The 22,488-nt window shown below is 38.5% G+C and overlaps 1 protein-coding gene across 1 annotated transcript in view; it reads left to right on the forward strand.

Annotated features, from left to right (window-relative positions):
• Positions 1-22,488, forward strand: part of CNTNAP2 (contactin associated protein 2) — a 1,655,962-nt gene that overhangs the window by 57,097 nt on the left and 1,576,377 nt on the right. Inside the window, exon 3 of the mRNA XM_055420199.2 lies at positions 18,637-18,830. Within this exon, the coding sequence (XP_055276174.2) occupies positions 18,637-18,830 (194 nt within the window). The remainder of the gene's footprint in view (positions 1-18,636; positions 18,831-22,488) is intronic.

The following is a 22,488-nucleotide window of genomic DNA, read 5'->3' on the forward strand; positions in this document are numbered from 1 at the left end:
AAATTCATTTACTTTGGTGTCATTGTGCACTTGCTAAGTCATGCCCAACTCTTTGTGACGCCGTGGACTGCAGCACGCCAGGTTCTTTTGTCCTTCGCTATCTCCTGGAGTTTGCTCAAATCCGTGTCCTATAAGTTGGTGATGCTCTTTAGCCATCTCATCCTCTTCTGTCCCCTTCTCTTTTTTGGTTTCAGTCTTTGGCAGCATCAAGATCTTTTCTAATAAGTTAACTCTGCATTAGGTGGTCAAAGTACTGGAGCTTTGGCGCTTCAGCTTCAGCGTCAGTCCTTCCGATGAATATTCAGGGTTGATTTCCTTTAGGAATACCTGAATGGTTTGATCTCCTTGCAGTCTAAGGGACTCTCAAGAGTCTTCTCCAGCACTGCAGTTCAAAAGCATCAGTTCTTCGATACTCAGCCTTCTTTATGATCCAACTCTAACACCCATACATGACTACTAAAAAAACCATAGCTTTGACTATAATGGACCTTTGTTGGCAAATTGATGTCTCTGCTTTTTAATACACTGACTAGTTTTGTCGTAGCTTTTGCTTCAAGGAGCAAATGTCTTTTAATTTCTGTAGTGATTTTGGAGCCCAAGAAAATAAAATCTGTCATTGGTTCCACTTTTTCCCCCTTCTATTTGCCATGAAGCTTTGGGACCTGATGCCATGATCTTATTTTTTTTAGCATTGAGTTTAAAGCCAGTTGTTTCATTCTCTTTCACCCTCATCAGAAGTCTCTTTAGTTCATCTTCATTTTCTGCCATTAAAATGGTATCATTTTCATATATAACATGTATTTATTGAGTGCTATATGTAGGGTATCATACTTGGTTGTGGTTGTTAAATGACAAATAAAACTCATTCCTTGACTCAGAAAAGTAGGCTATCCTGAATTTACTTATTCGTGTATTCAGGATTTGTTTGGAGTTGTGTCACTTAGTTGATTTCTGCAGCTATATCTCTTTCAGTTCTCTCCATGAATAGAGGTTAGATGTATTTGATAACCTAAAGATGTGTATTTGAGCTCTGAAACCTTTTTTAACCTATCAACCTATCTCCTTCACCCCCACCAAACAAAGTTTTGTGAGCTGCACAGACAATGTTTTTTCTTTTCTTATCACAAAGAATGACATATTGAGAATGATGGCATTTTCTGGACAATGCCAATGGGTGTGCACTTCACTAGAGCAGTTGGCAAATTATTTCTGTTTAATCATATTGTTTCCAAATTCTGTAGACTTTAATAAGAATGCAGGCCAGAGATGAAGAACATGAATTTGACAGTAGATTTACAAACATCAAATTGACCTCTTGCTCACACATGTACAAGGTGAAATTCTTCAGCCTTTCCTACAGGTAAGGATCAAATAGCAGCTTCCTAGCAGGTGCAGAGAAGAAATATGACTTCATTGACCCTGACTTTCTGATAATATTTTGATTTGCCTTTATTTTTTCAAACAAAATCTTGTTTCTATGCACATTAAAAGTATGTTAGGCATTTGATTTTCCCAGTAATAAAATGCTTATGAGATAAAGAAGATTTTTGTGCATTTTCCAAATACATAAACTGTATCATCAAGTATATAAAAGGTCTAGTAGAAATTGCTTATGAAAAATTCTTTTAAAATGTTCTTAATGGTTGGCATATAGAAGTGCTCTGTAAATAATTGTTGAATAAATGACCCAGGGGAGTTATTCATAGTAAAAATGGAAATGGCCATCCACTTTTTAATAATGAAAGTTATATATAGTCACATGTTACTTAGCAGTGGTATGAATGAAATCTCCCTTGATGTTAATAAAATAGATCAACCAAAACTTGGATCATAACTTTTACTTTAAAGACAATAAGAAAAAATTTAAAAACTTGATAAAAAATTAAACATAATAGTTTGTATTCCATTTCAGCTTTCTTTGTAAATGAAATTAGTGGACATTGAGTCTACTATCCTAGCCTATGTAATATTTTCCTATGCTGCTGCTGCTGCTGCTGCTAAGTCACTTCAGTCGTGTCCGACTCTGTGTGACTCCATAGACGGAAGCCCACCAGGCTCCCCCATCCCTGGGATTCTCCAGGCAAGAACACTGGAGTGGGTTGCCATTTCCTTCTCCAATGTGTGAAAGTGAAGTCGCTCAGTCGTGTCTGACCCATAGCGACCCCACGGACTGAAGCCTTCCAGGCTCCTCCATCCATGGGATTTTCTAGGCAAGAGTACTGGAGTGGCTTGCCATGCAGCTTTCACTTGAGTATCTCCAGGAATTGGGAGCTCATTACTGATAGTGATAATCCTTTCTATTGCTGGTGTTATCTGCTTTGTTGTTTTAAAAATTGTTACAATGAAATCTGACCATCTATAACTTTAAATTTCTTTTCCTATTACCATCACCTGAAATAATGCACACAAGAGTCTGTTTTCTACCAGTTGTGTATGGCTAGGACATTTTAAAAAATAAGACCATATATCATTTACATTATTTGGTAAGTAACTTTAAGAATTACAGGTCATATGCATATTCAAGATTTTCTAATATGCAGAAAAAGAAGCTGATCAGACAGTGTGGGATTCACAGTAGTTTCAGCTGCTATCTGGCCTTAATGAAGTTTTATGCAACCATATAGTTCTTGTGTATAGCTTTTATTTTCTTATATCTTGTAGCACAATCTTAAGGTAATAATTGATATTTTTAAAAAACTGACATTTTGAAATCAAAGATCTTAATATAATTGACTGGTGAAATTCCATAGAAATGCTTTATATTTTTGAAAAATACATAAAAATAAACTTGCCCTGCCAGCCTTCCCTGGTAGCTCAGACAGTAAAGAATCCACCTGCAATTCAGTAGACCTGGGTTCGATCCCTGTGTTGGGAAGATCCCCTGGAGGAGGACATGGCAACCCAGTCCAGTATTCTTGCCTGGAGGATTCTGTGGACAGAGGAGCCTGGTGGGCTAAAGTCCATGGGGTCACAAAGAGCTGGGCACAACTGAGCAACTAATGACTAATCAGAGCACAGCATAAATGTGCCCTGCAGTAAGTCAGTTTGTCACAACTCAGATACGGTCATTTGCCTCTGAAGTGATAGATATGAAACTGAGATCTTGATAGATGAATTTGCTTGTGAGTTTTCCTAACCACATGAAGTGTACTGACTCTAATGAAACAGTTCATATATGTATAATATCAATATTGTAAAGAGACATCCCTGCTTATTTTCTTTTATACTATAGTATAGTTTAATATGCTGGACTCTTGAAGGAAAATCATATTTGACAAGGAAACTATTGTTCTTCCAGAAAAGCACTTGTTTCAGATTTGTTAAAATCAGTTTGATATTTAATTTTCTCCTTTGTCAAAATCCAGAATGCAAAGAACTTGTATACTGAGAAACATGTGGACAGACAAATTCAATTGAGTTAAAAAATAAAACTTTCGTTTAGTCTGAGCAAAATTTTCATTTCAAAAAATAAGTTAAAACTATATAATCTTAATATATAGGGCATATTTACTTTTGGAATATTTTGTATTATAACATCACTGGGAAACTTTAGGCTTTTAAAAAGTAGAAGATGGAAATTAAGTTACTCTTTTATTTCCTCTTACAAAGTTTAAGCATCTTTGGTTTCCCCAAAGTAATGTGTAAGATTAAGTCCTCTTGTAAATGATAAGTTACTCTCTTTGAATATTCTTAGTTTTTAAATCGTTTTCTGAAAATGTTGAGCCCTTGAAGTTGAGCACCTTTTTATATGTTTCGTAACTTATAGTCCTTTTTTGTGAACTGCCTGTTAAAGTTCCTCATCCATTTTTAAAATTAGGAAGTTTGAATGTGTCTTATTGATTTGCAGGCCTTGTTTATACAATTTGTTTTTTGTGTTTTTAAATATTTATTTATCTGGCTGCATTGGTTCTCAGTTGTGGCACACAGGATGTTTATTGCAGCACCCAGCCTCAATAGATGCCCCATGCGTGTGGGATCGTATTTCCCTGACCAGGAATTGAACAAGCGCCCCCTCCATTACAAGGCAGATTCCTGGCCACTGGACCACCCTACAGTTTGGATATGGGCATATTCCTTGCTTACATGTTTGGAAATTTGCTGTTTAGTCTCTCAGTCATGTCCAACACTTTATGACCTCATGGACTGCAGCACGCCAGGTTTCCCTGTCCTTCACCATCTCCCAGAGTTTGTTCAAACTCATGTCCATTGAGTCAGTGATGTTTGGAAATATGCTGCCCCAAATCCATGGTTAGCCATTTCACTCTTTTATTAATGTCTTTTGATAATAATTTCTAATTTTAATATAACATAATTTATGCATCTTTCCCTTTATAGCTAGTGATTTTATTTCTGTTTGTGAAATCATTCCCAACCCCAAGAAGATGATGTTACTCTCTTAAATCAAGTTCTATAAGCTTCAGTGTTCAACTTTTCACAATTATAGCTACACATTTTTACCTTGATCTCAGTATACTATAAGGCAAGGCCACCTTTTACTTTTTTACACGTGGATATCCAATTGATCCTGATTATTGAAAAAAATACCTTCGGTCTCTACTATTTTCCTGTGCTACCTTGTCACAATTTATATGCTAATATACACATGTATCCCCTGGAGAAGGAAATGGCAAGCCACTCCAGTATTCTTGCCTGGAAAATCCCATGGACAGAGGAGCCTGGTGGGCTACAGTCTATGGGGTCGCAAGAGTCGGACACGACTTAGCAACTAAACCACCAACCACCAAACCATACACATGTATACATGTGGTTTTATTTTAGGGATCTATATTTTGTTTATATGGCCTATTTGCACTCATAACATTTTGTCTTAGTTTACAATAGTTTTATAATGAATCTTGCCATGAACAGAATGAAAGTGGTTACCAAGAAAATACAAGTCAAACCTGCAAGACTGCAAATGCAGTCTAAAATGTCTAGACTGCATTTAGAAAACAACAGCAAAAAAGAAGGCTAACTACACCAAGTTGTGGCAAGGATCTGGAATAGCAGAAACGCTTATGAAATTCCTAGGGTGTGTCATGGATGAGGGTGATAATGCGGAGAGTTGGACATGACTGAGCGACTGAACTGAACTGAACTGAACTACTTTTAAAAATTGTTGGCAAAACTGATTATATTTATAAAATATATATTATATTTAAATATATTATATTAATATTAATATAATATTAATATAATATATTTAATATAAATATTTAATATATTATATTTAAAAAACATGGACCTTCCCTAGTGGTGCAGTGCTTCAGAATCTGCTTGCAATGCAGGGGACGTGGGTTTGATCTGTGGTCGGAGAACTGAGATCCCGTTTGCCACAGGGCAACTAAGCCTATGCACCACAGTGAGAAATATCCCACATGCCGCAACTAAGATCCAACACAGCCGAATAAATAAATAGAATTTGAAAAAATATACAAAACTTTTTGGACTCACAGTTCTCTTCCTGGGCATGTAGCACAAAGAAGTGGTAAAAGACATGGGCACGAATGTTAGTAGCAGTGTCATTTATAACAGCAAACTGGAAATATACACATGTTCAACGATACCCTCGACTTGGTCAATAGAGTTGTACACTACATCATGTAGAATTAGTCAACAAGGAAATGAGGAACCAACGGCTAAACATAACCACACGGGTGAATCTCGGGCGGTTCATTGGCGGGGAGACGTGACTGTTTGGAAAAGGGCATAGTAAGAGTGCCTGTGTTGCGGGCGATGGTTTCTTTATAGATCTGGGTGGTGACTGTATGGTTGTATTCAGTTTGTGATAATTCCCAGGTTCTTATTTATGTGCAAAGACTTAATGAAAATGTATCAAAAAATTTTGAAGCAATACTGTAAATATAGTATCATACCCATAAAGTAAATTGTTGTTGTTCAGTCGCTAAGTCATGTCTGACTCTTGCGACCCCGTGAACTGCAGCACGCCAGGCTTTCCTGTCCTTCAGTATCACCTGGAGGTTGCTCAGCAACTCATGTCCACTAGGTCAGGGATAAAGTAAATTAAGGTTGCATAATTATTTGTAAGCATTATATACCTTAATAATAAAGTTGATCATGCATTTGTTCAAAATGGGCATTTTAGGTTATTACTGATGCTAAAATAAAGTTTGCTAGGAGAGGCTCAGATTTCCAGCCAGTCAAGAGCATTTAACATCATAATTTAGCTAGTTACTGTATTAGGTCTCTTTTCCAGCTTTATGTAATTGACAAATTTCATAAGCATGTTTTCTATGCCTTAGATAATAAAAATATTAAAAATGACAGCATACAAGACCGAAGCTTGTGGCAGATCATTAGGACCTCTCTTCAAGCTGACATAGTCATTAATCAAGATATTTAAGGCATAATTATTAACCATTTTTGAATTTACCAAAAATATTTCCCAGACCACATTTTACTATTTTAATACTTAACAGAATATTGCCAAAATGCTTTGCTAAAGTTAACTTGAAGATACAGCTATGAAATTTAATGTCTCATGTTAAACAGGAATATGATCAAAACAGGAACATGATCAAAACAGGAAATCCTTATAACCCACCAATACCTCCCCCAGTATCAATAACTCCCCACTTCTCACTTTTATTCTAAATGTTCATAACTCACACACCAGATTTTAAAGAAGAACCTTTTTGTCTATTGGAGAAGGAAATGACAACCCACTCCAGTACTCTTACCTGGGAAATCCCATGGACTGTAGCCTAGTCCTAATAGGCTACAGTCCATATGGTCACAAGAGTCAGAAATGACTTGGTGACAAAACCACCACCATCACCACCACCACTCTTCTTGTCTATTTTTTTCCAAGTCTTTGTTTAGAAACTGAATTTTTTTTCTGAAGGGGGGTGTTATTGGTTTGTGTTTGTTTTTAGTTACCTCTACTTTTCTGGCAGCTCCTTTGATAAGTATTCAGGGAAGCTAACATTACTTTTATGAGTAATACCAGTCCTTTGAGATGTAATCTGAATGTTTCAAAATGTTAAAGCAGCTATAGTTCTTTAATTATAACCTAATTTGTCTCTGGGGGTAACTTCCTATAGTCTGATAAAAATGATGTCTTCTTTTTCTTCTGCTTTGTTTCAAAGTTAGCTTTTACGCTTTCAGTATTATTTTATCAGTTTATTCCATAGTTTAGGAATGATGGTAGCATGGCTGGTTTTCCTTCTCTAGCTCATGACAAACATTAATAAATGGCCATAATTCTCTTTTCTGGCTACTTCCAATCAACAAGTGTCTATACTTGGTTGAAGATTATTTATACTACTTCTCATTTTGCTGTTGTTCAGTCACTCAGTCATATCCTACTCTTTGCAGCCCCATGCATTGCAGCATGCCAGGCTTCCCTGTCCTTCACTGTCTCCCCGAATTTGCTCAAACTCATGTCCATTGAGTTGATGATGGCATCCAACCATATCGTCCTCTGTCATCCCCTTCTCCTCCTGTCTTCAACCTTTCCCAGCATCAGGGTCTTTTCTGAGTCAGCTCTTCACATCAGATGGCCGAAGTATTGGAGCTTCAGCTTCAGTATCATTCCTTCTAATGAATATTCAAGATAGATTTCCTTTAGAACTGACTGACTGGCTTGATCTCCTTGCAGTCCAAGGGACTCTCTTCTCCAACATCATAGTTTGAAAGCATCAGTTCTTCGGTGCCCAGCCTTCTTTATGGTGCAAATCTCACAGCCATACTTGACTACTGGAAAAACCATAGCTTTGACTAGATGGACTTGTATCGGCAAAGTAATGTCTCTGCTTTTTATTATGCTGTCTAGGTTGGTCATAGCTTTTCTTCCAAGGACCACATGTCTTTTAATTCCATGGCTGCAGTCACAATCTGCAGTGATCTTGGAGCCCAAGAAAATAAAATCTGTCACTGTTTCCATTGTTTCCCCATCTATTTGCCATGAAGTGATGGGACTGGATACCATGATCTTAATTGTGTAGATTAAGTATATCTTAATTAAATATATCCTTCTTATAGGTAGGTCATATGCCACACCTTCTAGCTGTTTATTCCCACTGTAAATAAAATCTGAAGTTATTAGGAAGCAAATTTTATCACTTCTTAAGATACCAACTCTTTTTTCTTTATCAGTGAGATAATTCACAATTTATATACTTGAATTTTACATTCTTAAATGTCACAGTTCATCAATCGTACTATTTTAGAACAGTTTTCATTTGTATCTCATTGCATACTTTTCATAATATGCTCATTTCATGTATGCTTTACAATTTTCAGAGGATCCTTTCAATTTTTGAGGGGTATCTTTTTTTGTTGTTTTAATTTTGAAAAAAAAATTCAGTCATTACTTCTTCAAATGTTTATATTCTATGCCTTTGTTTTATTCTAGAACTTCAAGTCTTATCACTGAAATTCACACTTTAACCTATTTATCTATTTACTCCCACAATTTTTCACTGTTTATTTGATGTGTCATTGATGTATACTAATGTACCTATTTAAGTTGTGCCATTTGCTCATTGTTATATATGTATGCAGCCATGAAACCATCACCACAATCAATATAACGAATATATCCATCACCTTAAGATGTTTTCTTTTTCCACTTTAAAACTCCTTTCTTCTCCCTCTGCACCCCCCCATCCCTACTCAGTTATTGATCTGCTTTTATTCCTGTATATCATTTGCATTTCCTAGAACTTTATTTGCATCGTACAGTATGTACTTTTTCTCCCTGGCTTCTTTCACTCAGCATAGTTATTTTGAGACTGATCATGTAACATGTGATGTTGGAGAAGACTCTTGAGAGTTCCTTGGACTGCAAGGAGATCCAACCAGTCAATCCTAAAGGAAATCAGTCCTGAATATTTTTAGAAGGACTGATACTGAAGCTGAAACTCCAATACTTTGGCCACCTGATGTGAAGAACTGACTCTTTGGAAAATACACTGATGCTGGGAAAGATTGAAGGCAGGAGGAGAAGGGAATGGCAGAGGATGAGATGGTTGGATGGCATCACCACCTCTATGGACATGAGTTTGAGTAAGCTCCGGGAGTTGGTGATGGACAGGGAAGCCTGGCGTGATGCAGTCCATGGGGTCACAAAGAGTCGGACACGACTGAGCAACTGTACTGATCTGATGTAACATGTATCAGTGCCCTTTCTTTTTTATTGCTGAATAGCTTCCACTATATGGTTATAGAATGGCTTCCCTGGTAGCTCACCTGCAATGCAGGAGACTCCAGTTTGATTCCTGCGTTGGTAAGTTCCCCTGGAGAAGGGATAGGCTACCCACTCCAATATTCTTGTGCTTCCCTGGTGGCTCAGATGGTAAAGAATCTGCTTGAAATGTGGGAGACCTGGGTTCGATCCCTGGGTTGGGAAGATCCTAGAGGAGGGCATGGCAACCCACCCCAGGATTCTTGCCTGGAGAATGCCCATGGACAGAGGAGCCTGGCGGGCTACAGCGTCACAAAGAGTCGGACATGACTGAGTGACTAAACACACACAGATACTTTCAGGATATTCCTCTCATGAGGTTATTTTCCTGTCAATGTCTACTTGTATTACTTCTGAGATCACTTTCTAGTTCTTTTTAGTATCTGTCTGTAAATCTTTCATTTCTCCCTCTTGGATGTGATCATTGCTGCTGGTTTTTAATGGATTAAAAAAAAAAAAAGTAAAGTGAAGTCGCTCAGTCGTGTCCGAATCTTTGCGACCCCGTGGACTGTAGCCTACCAGGCTCCTCCGTCCATGGGATTCTCCAGGCAAGAATACTGGAGTGGGTTGCCATTTCCTTCTCCGGGGGATCTTCCCGACCCAGGGATTGAACCTGGGTCTCCTGCATTGCAAGCAGACGCTTCAACCTCTGTTCTGCCAGGGTGTTGAGCACCTGAGCCTTTTATTTCCCCTGTTCCTCGCTTGCTATTATATCTGGAGACATTTGCATTGATGTTTTAACTTTGTTAGCTGACTTATGGCATATTTTTTTGGTGATTTTGCTTTTTTTTTTTTTTTAGGTTCTTCTTTGCAGTCAGCTGTTTCTCTCTCACCCTCTTTTCTTTTCTTCCCTATAATTTGGCAATTTTTCTCCTCAGCTTCCTAGTCCTCAGTGCAGAAACACATTTTACATGGAGGACCCTGTGTCCTTGCCTGCCAGTGTTACTAGGGAATCACAAGTCCAGTCAGCAAGCCAATGGGTGCACCCTCTTAGCTTAGATATGCCTGTTTTCCAAATTCCTTGAGTGGCAGTGATCCCCTACCTTTGGGGCACTATGGACCAGTTTCATGGAGGACAGTTTATCCACAGACGACGGTGAGGGAGCAATGATTTAGGGATGATTCAAGTACATCAAACTTAATGTGCACTTTATTCTTATTATTATTGCATCAGTTCCACCTCCGATCATCAGGCATTAGCTTCCGTAGGTTGGGACCCTCTGGACTATACAGTCTCCTATTACCCATGTCTCTAAGTCAGGAAGCAGTTGTTTCAGTCTCTTTTCACAGTCAAGTTAGTCCTGGGTTAGTTTAGTTTTCAGCTCTGACCCAGGCTTCCTCTTGGTAACACACATAGGGACGTGCATTCACCAACACTCCCCAGGAACCCAATGTCCCTCTGTCTCTGCCTGTCCTCAGCCCTGACTCCAGCATGAACTGGTTATGGTCCTACTTTGCATTTCGGTTGCATTTCTTGTGCATGGAGAAGCTTATCGTACTTTTGATCCTGGATATGTCTTTTCAATTTTCTTTTTATCTATCTTATCTAAAAATTCTGTGTGTTTAGAGCAGGAGGTCTCCCAGCCTGAACTCATAATGCTATCTGGCCTGCAAGTCTCCTTTTCAATTTATTGTTTTCATCTGATACATATTTCTCAACCAGTTATTAAAGGTAGTTCTAGCCTTAATTGAATTCTTTTTCTACCTTTTTCTGTTAAATTAGAATTGAGGCTTGGAGTCTCCAGTGGTGTTATAGCCACGTGCTTAGGCATCAGGTTTATGCAAGAGCCATTTATCACTGGAAAAAAAACTCCATGCCTTCTCTTGAACCACACACAAAGTTTCTTGTTTCTGTTAGCTCTCATAGGTACAAATTTACAAATTACAAAGAGGAAATGGCTATCACAGTTATAAGCTATCTCCGAGTATAGAGTGCTGATTTCATCCACTTCTCCAAGTTTTTTATTATAATCCTTTACTCAAGTAACCCCAGTGGGGGTGAACATCCAGAATGCAAACACTGAGTATCTTATAGTTCACACACACACACATATGTGGAGGGGGAAAATATGTGTATTCAAGAGAGAAAAAAAGAAGAGAGAGAGAGATGAAGGGGTGGAGGAAGATGGACAGAGAGGAAGGAAAAGGTAGGGCAGGAACAGCATCCCAGTGTTTAGGGAATGGTAGGAGTTCTTTGTAAGGACACATCTTTCAAGTCACTATAACAATTTATTAGTTACCTAATGGATAACTTGGCTGTATTATTTCTAGATAAGAGTTATTCTTAAATCACCTTAGAATCTAAGAGTTTATGACTGTTCACTATCTTTGCCTTCTTCTCCTCTTTGACTTTCCACTTAGTTCCCTTGAGCCATCACTGTATCCACTGGGAAACACTTCTGTCCTCTTTCACATATTCTCCAGTGTCTTGGGGGAGCCCTTCTGCTCTCTTATATACCATTTCCTTAGGTTTTTGTCATGAAAGAGGTATCATTCTTAATCCTTAAATCGATAGAGGTTACACATTTCACAAGCCAAATGAACAAAGAAATCAACTTCCCCAAATTACATTGTGAGAGCGATCAAAGAGAAACAGAGAACTTCCCATCCATCTTTCCACCATGCTTCTCATGAAAGCCTGACATTTGCCCTCCCCTGGAGGTTGATCACTGTTCTCTTCACATTCCCTTCGGCTAAGGAGTAAGTTTTAACTTATATTTTTACTGCTTTTAGACTTTCGCCTCCCTTAAAGTTGACCATAAATTCATTTATTTAAGTAATGAGGTAAATGAGATTAAGTAGCTATCTGTTAATTGCTTCTTTATTGAAAAATTGTAACGCAACAACAAAAAAATGGGTAAATTAAGAAAATTTATCCTGAAATTCATTTTGCAGAATTAGTTAAGGGAAATATTCTAAATTGCATCAATCAAATGCACATATCTTCCTTATTTTACTCACAGTAATAATTGCTTTTTTATTTCAAAAACCGAAATATTCCTGTTGCTTTTAGTAATGCATATAAAGAAATTCATATGCAATTGGGTATAGGATTTTTCCAAAGTTTGGAACTATCTAACAGAAGGAAATATATTTATTATCTCTTGATGACTAGGTATACTGGTATCCCCCAAATTCATATATGAAATTGAAAGTGTTAGTCGTTCAGTTGTGGCCAACTCTTTGCAACCCTATGTACTGAAGCCTGCCAGGTTCCTCTATCCATAGAATTCTCTAGGCATGAATATTAGAGTGAGTATCCATTCTCAACTCATCCAACAATGGACTGGTTCCAAACTGGGAAAGGAGTATGTCAAAGCTGTATATTGTCATCCTGCTTATTTAACTTATATGCAGACTGCATCAGGTGAAATACCAGGCTGGATGAAGTACAAGCTGGAATCAAGATTTCTGGGAGAAATATTAATACTGCCAGATATGCAGATGACACCACTCTTATAGAAGAAAGTGAAGAACTCAAGAGCTTCTTGATAAGGAGAAAGAGGAGAGTGAAAAAGCTGATTTAAAACTAAACATTCAAAAAACTAAGATCTTAGAATCTGGTCCCATCACTTCATGGCAAATAGAAGGGAAAACAATGGAAACAGTGACAGACTTTATTTTCTTGGGCTCCAAAATCACTGCAGATGGTGACTGCAGACATGAAATCAAAAGACACTTGCTCCTTGGAAGAAAAGCTATGACAAACACAGACAGCATATTAGAAAGGCAGAGACATTACATTGCCAACAAAGATCTGTCTAGTCAAAGCTATGGTTTTTCCAGTAGTCATGTATGGATATGAGAGTTGGACTATAAAGATAGCTGAGCATAGAAGAATTGATTCTTTTGAACTGTGGTGTTGGAGAAGACTCCTAAGAGTCCCTTAGAATGCAAGGAGATCCAGCCAGTCCATCCTAAAGGAAATCAGTCCTGAATGTTCATTGGAAGGACTGATGCTGAAGCTGGAACTCCAGTATTGATGTGATGTACTGACTCATTGGAAAAGACCCTGATGCTGGGAAACATTGAAGGCAGGGGGAGAAGAGGACGACAGAGGATGAGATGGTTGGATGGCATCACTGACTCGATGGACATGAGTCTGAGCAAGCTCCAGGAGTTGGTGATGGACAGGGAAGGCTAATGTGCTGCAGTTCATGGGGTCCCAAAGCTTCGGACATGACTGAACAACTGAGCTCAACTGAGCCATCCCCTTCTCCAAGGGATCTTCCCACCCAAGGATCAAACCTGGGTCTCTTCCATTGCAGGCAGATTCTTTACTGTCTGAGCCACCAGAAAGACCCAAAAATTCATCTATGGCTCTTCCAAAATTTTGCAGAATTCTTGGTAAAATCAACATATGAATGACATATGACTATTGGAAATGTTAGATACTACAAAAAGGAAGAAAGCATAGAAATAGCAAATGAAGTACAAAGCTGGGACAACAAACTCACATGCAGGTTATAAGGAAAGTGATTCCAAAAAAATATTGCAGACTGGATTTCCCAGGATACAAATTATGAGTCAGAGAAGTGCAAATTTTGTAGACAGTATCTTCAGGATGAAAACTGGGGTAAGGGAAGGGAAGGAAACAGAAAAAGGCAGAGGCACTAGTCAACATGCGATGCAGTTTCCATGGAAGCTTCAACTTCCAATTTCTCAGGGAGCTCTGAGACCAGACTGTGGTGGTTATTTCTAGTTTTCCCCAGTTGGGACAATGGTATTGGCCATTTCTAGCCCCTGGATTGGAAAAGGCAATGGCAACCCACTCCAGTATTCTTGCCTGGAAAATCCCATGGATGGAGGAGCCTGGTGGAGGAGTCAATGGGGTCATTAAGATTCGGACAGGACTGAGAGACTTCACTCTCACTTTTCACTTTCATGCATTGGGGAAGGAAATGACAACAACTCCAGTGTTCTTGCCTGGAGAATCCCAGGGACAGGTGAGCCTGGTGGGCTGCCGTCTATGGGGTCGTACAGAGTCGGACACGACTGAAGCGATTTAGCAGCAGCAGCATCCTCTGGATAGCCCATTGTTACATCTGTATAACCCTAGGAAGGGGCATGACCTTTTGTAAAATGCCTCTTTTTATCCCAGGGAATCCCTGAGGGGAATCACAGCTACATTTGGTCTTCTGGCAGCAGTGTAAATATCTGAAAGAATTAAGTCCTCCAGTCATATTAGAAGCAAAATGGCAAATCAAAGCACCCATTGCAGAGGTGATATTTGGAGTGAACTTGCTGATCCTTGAAGGAGAAATAATATTTTGAGGGAGGATCATAATAAGTTGAGGGAGGATTTGTGATGGTATATAGGGGATGTTCCGGGTGAGTCTTTTGTTTGTGAAGGCGAGGATCATTTATTTCTGGAGGCAATGAGGATCAATTGAAAAATATTGAACTAGGATTAACTATGATTAGATCTGCCTTATAGAAACATCATTCTTGTACAAGTGTAGTTTGAATAAATAGGGGAATGAAGACAAGGTAGTCATGAGGGGGTTATACACACGTTCTATAGAAAGCACACATGTAGACTAAACACACACACATTTTATACAGATGGAGCATTTAAAAATGTTTTTGGAAGTATAATTTAGATATAGTGAAATGCACAGATGTAAAAGAGAAGTTGATTTTGAGCAGAGGTTAACACACTACAGCTCTCTGGTCAGCCTCCTTCTTTATTAATAAAGTTTTATTGAATCACAGTCACGCTCTTGCTTCTGGATCTTCTGTGGCTGCTTCATGCTACAGTAGCAGAGTTTCGTAGTTGTAGCAGTTTAGTAGTTATGGAAGTAGCATGGTCTGCAAAGCCTAAAATACTCAGTGTTTAAACCTTAGAGAAAAAGTTTGCAGACCCTTGATCTAGGGTTTACTACTTGCACGTAATACTGTATCATTTCAAATGTAGTAAAAGGAACTCAGTACAGTACATTGTTCCTTTGCCTCCTATCCTTTATGCTATTGTAATCATACATACGTCTACATGTATTATAAACCCTCTTATTCATTGTTACTATTTTTGTTCCAAGCAATTATCTTCTAAAGAAATTTTAAAAGCATTAACAAATATTTCATATTTACTGACATGTTTACCATTTTCTGCATTTGTTTCTTCCTGTGATTTCAGCATGGCCAGGTTTCCCCGAAGCTGAAAAATTTCCATTTCTTATACAACATGCCTATTGATGATGGATTTTCTCAGAAATTGTCCTAAGTATCATTATGTTGCTTTCATATTTGAACGGTATTTTTGCTTGGTGTATAATGTTACACTGACACCTTCTTTTTCTTTTCTTTTCATCATTTCATTTCTTTGTTCACCGGCTTGCACTGCTATTGTTGAGATGTTATTGCCCTCTGAACACTTTAAAGTTTTTCTCTTTAGGATGTTTTTTTAAGCAGTTATTTATGGTGTGCCTTGGTGTATTTTTCTTTGCATTTACTCTTCTTGGTCTTCGGTGAATTTCTCAGATATTTGGGCTTGTATATTTCAACTATTATTTCCTCAAATGTATTTTTTTTTTTCTGCCTCAGTCTCTACCCTTTCTGCTTTTCCTACTCCATTTCCATGATTGCTAAGACATTTAATGCTATCCTACATGTTACTGGACTACTGTTCATAATTAAGCCATATTACCCACTGTGAGCTTAGGCCTGAATGGTTTGTCTGACCCTGTATTTGAGTACACTTCTATTTTCTTCTGTTTGGTGGTGCTAGTGGTCAAGAACCTGCCAGTTCAGGAGACATAAGAGACATGGGTTTGATCCCTGGGTGGGGAAGATCCCCTGGAGAAGGGAATGACAACCACGCCAGTATTCTTGCCTGGAGCATCCCATGGAGATAGGAGCTTGGTGGGCTACAGTCCATGGGGGAGCAAAGAGCCAGACCCGACTGAAGGGACTTAGCACGCGCCGTTTTCTTCTCGGTTTCTCATCTGCTGTTAAGCCCATCTAGTAAATGTTTTATTTCAAATATAATTTCTAGCCCCAAAACTCCCATGTTGTTTCCCTTTGTTTTTTCTCTTCTCCATTAAGCTTCCAGATTTGTTTCCTCAATATTTATACATTCTTGTTCAAGTAACACAGCTAATTTATAATCTCTCTTGTAACGTTGTGCTCTTTTTAATTTCATCATCCATGTCTGTTACCACTGACTGACTTTTCTCTGGGTATGAGTCATATTTTACTGCTTACCCAAATATCTAATATTTTAAAAAAGTTTTATCGGACATTATGGATTCTATGTTGTTGAATTTCTTTCATATTTTCATGGGAGTCTCATGAAAAATAAACTTCCACGGCCTCCCATAATGGAGTGTTGAGTTTCATTCAACCAAGGGCTTAGTTCATTTGTGGATCAGAAGGATCTTTTTTCAAACTTATTACCAACCTTTTTCCAGATGTGTTCTGAGTAGGATTGGCTCCTCTGGTGGCTCAGATGGTAAAGTATCTGCCTACAATGCAGGAGACCTGGGTTTGATCCATAGGTCAGGAATATCCTCTACAGAACGAAATGGCAACCCACTTCAGTATTCTTGCTTGGAAAATCCCATGGACAGAGGAGCCTGGTGGGCTACAATCCATGGGGTCGCAAAGAGTCAGACACCACTGAGAGACTCTACTCACTCACTCACTCGGAGTAGGATTAGAATTAAAATCCTTATTTTAGGATAAAATTATTCTACTCCCTTTCTGAGATCTCTGTTGAATGCCTAGGGTTGCTCAAGTTCCCTCAATCTTGTCCAGTCTGAAATAAAACTACTCCCAGGACTGTGCATCTTCTGGCTGTTGTTCATTTCAGATCTCACTTCACTTTGTCTTGTTGAGTTTTAGTCTGCAAATACACAGCTTAGCATTCATCCAAAGTCTGAACTGAAGATTCTCACTGGTGACCCTATGGACATTCCAAAAGCTTCTTCTCTGCACAGCTGCCCCTTCCCTGATACTCTGTCCTATGATTTCTGGATTCCTCGAGAGCTTTGATTCTCCTCTGCCTTCAACTCAGTGATGCTGCTGTGTCTGTTCAGAATATTCTTTTATACTATGGTCTGGAAAGTGAACCATGCAGAAAGCCAGGAAACTGGCAGGGCTCACCTCATTTGCTTATCTTATCTCATGAATCAGAGTCCAATATGGTGTATTGTCTAATGTCTTAAAAGTATAACCGTATACATTTTGTCGGATTTGTAATTCTTTGTGGTGGGAGAGCTATTCCATCATAGTTGAGAACAGAAATAAGCCTTGTAAATATCATTATATGAACGATATATCAGTGATGATTTGCAAAATGATCTTTATTAGCATAGACTTCATAAAATAAATTATTTTATTGTCAGCTTTTAAATTCCTTATTTGAAAAGTGAGGCATGTGTTCTCATATACTGTACATTGGATAATTTGTTGAATATTTTCCTAATATTTGCTAGCATTAGTAATCAAACTCACTCAAAGAATTATATTGCTTCTTAGAACTAAGCATTGTGCCATATTTTCTGTAATCTATTTATGTGCAATCATAGTTGTTTCACATAGTGTTATAAATTAGGAGTCTTTTTGTTCTATGTTGATGGCATCGCCGACTCTGTGGACATGAGTTTGAGTGAGCTCCGGGAGTTGGTGATGGACAAGGAGGCCTGGCGTGCTGTGATTCATGGGGTCGCGGGGAGTCGGACACGACTGAGCGACTGAACTGAACTGAACTGAACTTTGTTCTGTGTTAGTGCTGTTTCTCTAATGGATATCTTCACGTTCTCACTCTTTGCCAGTCATTTATTCTATTTTACCAAAAGAGCTTCACTTCATTTAGTGACTCAAATTATTTTCCTAGAAATGTGTTCATCCGGAGTCATTGGTTGTATAGCTCTTAAGTGTCATGAACATATTGACTAATTTACTATATATTTTAGGTCTCAGGAGTCGATGTAAGATGAGGCCTCATCTTGAGAGCTAGTAGTGTTCTTTCAACTCTGAACTTTCTAAAGTAAATATATATTTTAGAGTGTGTATAGTTGCATTTTGTTTCATTTACGATCTACTTAAATCCTTACATGAGGAAATATTAAATTGCTACATATCTTTTCCTAGTGATTTTTAGTTGAAGAATTCATGGTAAATTGATCAAGCCTCAGCCAATTAGAGTTTGACATGTACTAATAAGATCTAATTGAGGAATTATGAAGACATTTGCTCAGGAGAAAATGAGCACATAATTAAACCATAAAGAGGTCAGAGTGTCAATGTTACCCTGCTAGAAGAATATTAGTTGAAATCCCCGTGGCATCTATAAAGGACACTTGATAATGTATCTGTGAAATATAGTACTTCCAACGCCAATTAAAAGATGTAGAATGATCCATTGTCAATTGTAGAAGTTCAACATTAAATACCTATTTCCCTCCTCTTGTCTCTACCTTATTCAGGTGCTGGGGGATGGTCTCCATCAGACAGTGACCATTATCAGTGGCTTCAGGTTAACTTTGGCAATCGGAAGCAGATCAGTGCCATAGCAACTCAAGGAAGATACAGTAGCTCGGACTGGGTGACCCAATATCGCATGCTCTACAGTGACACTGGGAGAAACTGGAAACCCTACCATCAAGATGGGAATATCTGGGTGAGTCACTGTCAGAAAAAGACACAGAATCGGGTTTGCAGATATTTGAAAATGGTAGTGGATTCTGGTGTGTTCTTTGGCTGTGGAGTAGCTATCTGACTCCTCCCATGCCTGGTACAGTCTGGGGAAGGGCTTGGGAGTGAAGTGGTTGGAGACTGATCTCGCTATTTTTGTTTCCTTTTGTGTGTGTCTTCTGGTACTTGCTGAGACAGAAAAGAAATGGGAGCAAAGCCAAAGAAGATGGGAAAATGAATCCAAATCCAGTATGCGCTACCCTGCCCCACCCCAAGCCTTTTCTTAGTGATGAAAACCCTTATCTTGCAAACTCAATGCAATGGGTGTCTCCTCCCCCAAGCTCTGGTGTATTTCACAGACAATAAGACCACCCAATAGGACTGTTTTGAAACCTGAAAATAAAATTAGGTAAATAATTCAGTAATGATAGAACACTAGAATTCTTTAAGCACAATGTTTCAAGTAACTGTATTTTAGTTTGTAGCACAGATCTGCAGTGGTACAAACTATGCAAATTCTGAACTGAGAATTAAGTAAATAGAAAGAAAAAAAAAAAAAAAGAAAACTCTTACTTGCCTCTGTCGACTGAAAAAGATGCACAACTTGAGAGCTGTGGGTTAAGTTTTATTTGCAGCAAAATGAGGCTCCAGCCTGGGACGCAGCACCTCAGATAGCTCTGAGAGACTGCTCCAAAGAGGCAGTGGGGGAAGGTCAATCTATCAGATTTTGGTGAAGGGGGAGTTCAATACAATTAAGTGCTCATTTTACAAAAGGTTTTCTGCTATTCTTGAGGAGCCGATGTCATCATGAAGGGGTTTAGAACCACTCCTTAGCTACTGACCATATGTATGAAGAGGACAATAAGAAAGATAGTCTTAAAGAAAAAGCAACTAGACCAGCCATAGCTTTGGAGTACATTAGACACCATGATCGGAGAAGGCAGTCCCATGAATGGAGGAGCCTTGTGGGCTACAGTCCATGGGGTCGCTAAGAGTCGGACACGACTGAGCAACTTCACTTTCACTTTTCACTTTCATGCACTGGAGAAGGAAATGGCAACCCACTCCAGTGTTCTTGCCTGGAGAATCCCAGGGATGGGGGAGCCTGGTTGGCTGCCGTCTATGGGGTTGCACAGAGTCAGACACGACTGAAGCAACTTAGCAGCAGCAGCAGCAGACACCATCATGAGCATCCCCTTCTCAATTTTAAATATTTTAAAATATTACTAGTCCTCACTCTAAGGTGTGTGCACTTGTCTGTATTTATGTATTAAAAACCACCAAGAGGCTATTTATTCATACCTTCTTATTGGTTGAAGAATGTTTCTTTAGGCTGCAGTTTCTATCCAAGGCTTAGGGCAATGAGTCTCAATCTGGGCTACCCTTTTGAGTTGCCTGAGAAGGATATAAAGTATATGAATGCCAGGCCCACCCAGGCAAATTAAATTGGAATCATGTAAGTAGAATTTTATATTAATGACTGATATTTTTTAGGAATGGAGATCTTCAATTTGAGTAAAATATTGAAATTATGAAGAAATAATTTAGAGGAGTAGGAGCAATAATGTAGCAAAGAAAATACTCATAATGGTAGTTTAAACCCCTATTACAGATCTATAGGCATTTTATTTATTTTTTTATTCTGAGAAAAAAGGGAGTATAATCCATTTACTCTTAAAACTATATTAATTAAATTGGAAAGTTTTGTGTATTCAATCAAAATTCACAACATATAAATTAATTATATATATTATAAAATACCAAATTTTAAGGGATCTATTTTATTATTTTTTTAAAGGCAGTCATAACCAAAATCAAGTAAAGCCATCAATAAGAAACAAAAAGAAGGAGGTGGAAGGAGAAGGAGGAGGAATGGGAGGAATTTGTTTTTAATTTATGTGTTAGACAGAATGCTGGGGATTTTTGACCTGATCAGGGCCCACTCCCAGAAAGGTTATAGCTTAAAACTCTTAAGTAATTTTTGTGAGCAGGCAGAGTTTAGTGCTCTGAACTTGAGTAGGTGGTCATTTCCACAGCAGTTGTCTGTGATCATGACTGTCATGTGAAATAAGAATACAATACCCTGATAGTAAAAAGTACATACGCCAGAGGAGTCCTTTAGAAATAAGTTCTATTAAGCCTTGATTGCATGGCAAGAACACTTGTATATTGGGATGTGTAAATGGTAGGAAGCAAGTAGGGAGGAAAATTTCTCTTCATGGAAAGTCTTCATCTCACAATTAAGCTAAGTTTAAGTATCAGGCATACTTTATATTTTAAAAAAGTGATTTTCAACCCTGGATACACAATGAAATAACCTATATGGCTTTAAGACATGGATGTTTGGGTCTCATTTCCAGAGATTTGGAATTAGATGGTCTAAAATGAAACCTAGGCCCTGAGATTTTTAAAGCTCCTGCAGTCTTTCTAATGAATTTTAGCACTGAGAACCCTACTGTAGATTGGTTTTCAGCCTGTAGGTAAGATGGGCATGAAGGTCTTTCCTATAGCTCAAATGGTAAAGAATCTGCCTGTAATGCAGGAGACCCAGGTTCGATCCCTGGGTCAAAGAGATTCTCTGGAGAAGGGAATGGCAATCCACTCTATTTTTCTTGTCTGGAGGCTCCCATGGACAGAGGAGCCAGGCGGGCTACAGTCGGTGGGATCACAAAGAGTCTGAGTGACTAACACTGCTACTACCAAATGGGCATGGACGAGGTCTATTGTGAAAAACAATGGTGAAACAGAATTAGGAAGGACCGTCCTTAAAGTTGAGCAGAAAGAGAGAGATACTGACTAGGTGACTACACAGACAACAGACTGACTAACTGGGAGTAGACAAGTAAGGCTCAGATCACAAGCTCTTCCAGTAGAGCAATCATTATTTTCTTTCTAAAATGCAGTTATGTGAAGAGCTGCAGCCAGACTCCAAACTATCTTTCAGATTTCTGTTTCTGTAAAGTTTTCATTCCAAAACTGAGAGACTGTTAAATCCTCTCCTATCATAATGGACTATTTAGGTTAACTCAGTTCAGTCACTTAGTTGTGTCCAACTCTTTGCAACTGCTTGGACTGCAGCACACCAGGCTTCCCTGTCCATCACCAACTCCTGGAACTTACTCAAACTCATATCGATTTGGTAAGTGATGCCATCCAGCCATCTCATCCTCTGTTTCCTTCTCCTACCGCCTTCAATCTTTCTCAGCATCAGGGTCTTTTCAAATGTGTCAGTTCTTCACATCAGGTGACCAAAGTACTGGAGTTTGATTTTCAACATCAGTCATTTCAATGAATATTTAGGGCTGATTTCCTTTAGGATTGACTGGTTGGATCTCCTTGCAGTCCAAGAGACTCTTAAGAGTTTTATCCAACACCATAATTCAAAAGCATCAATTTCTTGGGCGCTCAGCTTTCTTTATAGTCCAAATCTCACATCCATACATGACTACTGGAAAAACCATAGCTTTGACTATACAGATCTTTTTCAGCAGGGTAATAATGTCTCTACTTTTTAATATGCTGTATAGGTTGGTCATAGCTTTTCTTCCAAGGAGCAAGCATCTTTTGATTTCATGGCTATGGTCACCATTTCCAGTGATTTTGGAACCCAAGAAAATAAAGTCTGTCACTGTTTCCATTGTTTC

The sequence above is a fragment of the Moschus berezovskii genome, chromosome 3, assembly GCF_049115385.1.
Source record: "Moschus berezovskii isolate FMDL1 chromosome 3, NW_MosBer_1.0, whole genome shotgun sequence".
Classification (NCBI taxonomy): Eukaryota; Metazoa; Chordata; class Mammalia; order Artiodactyla; family Moschidae; genus Moschus; species Moschus berezovskii.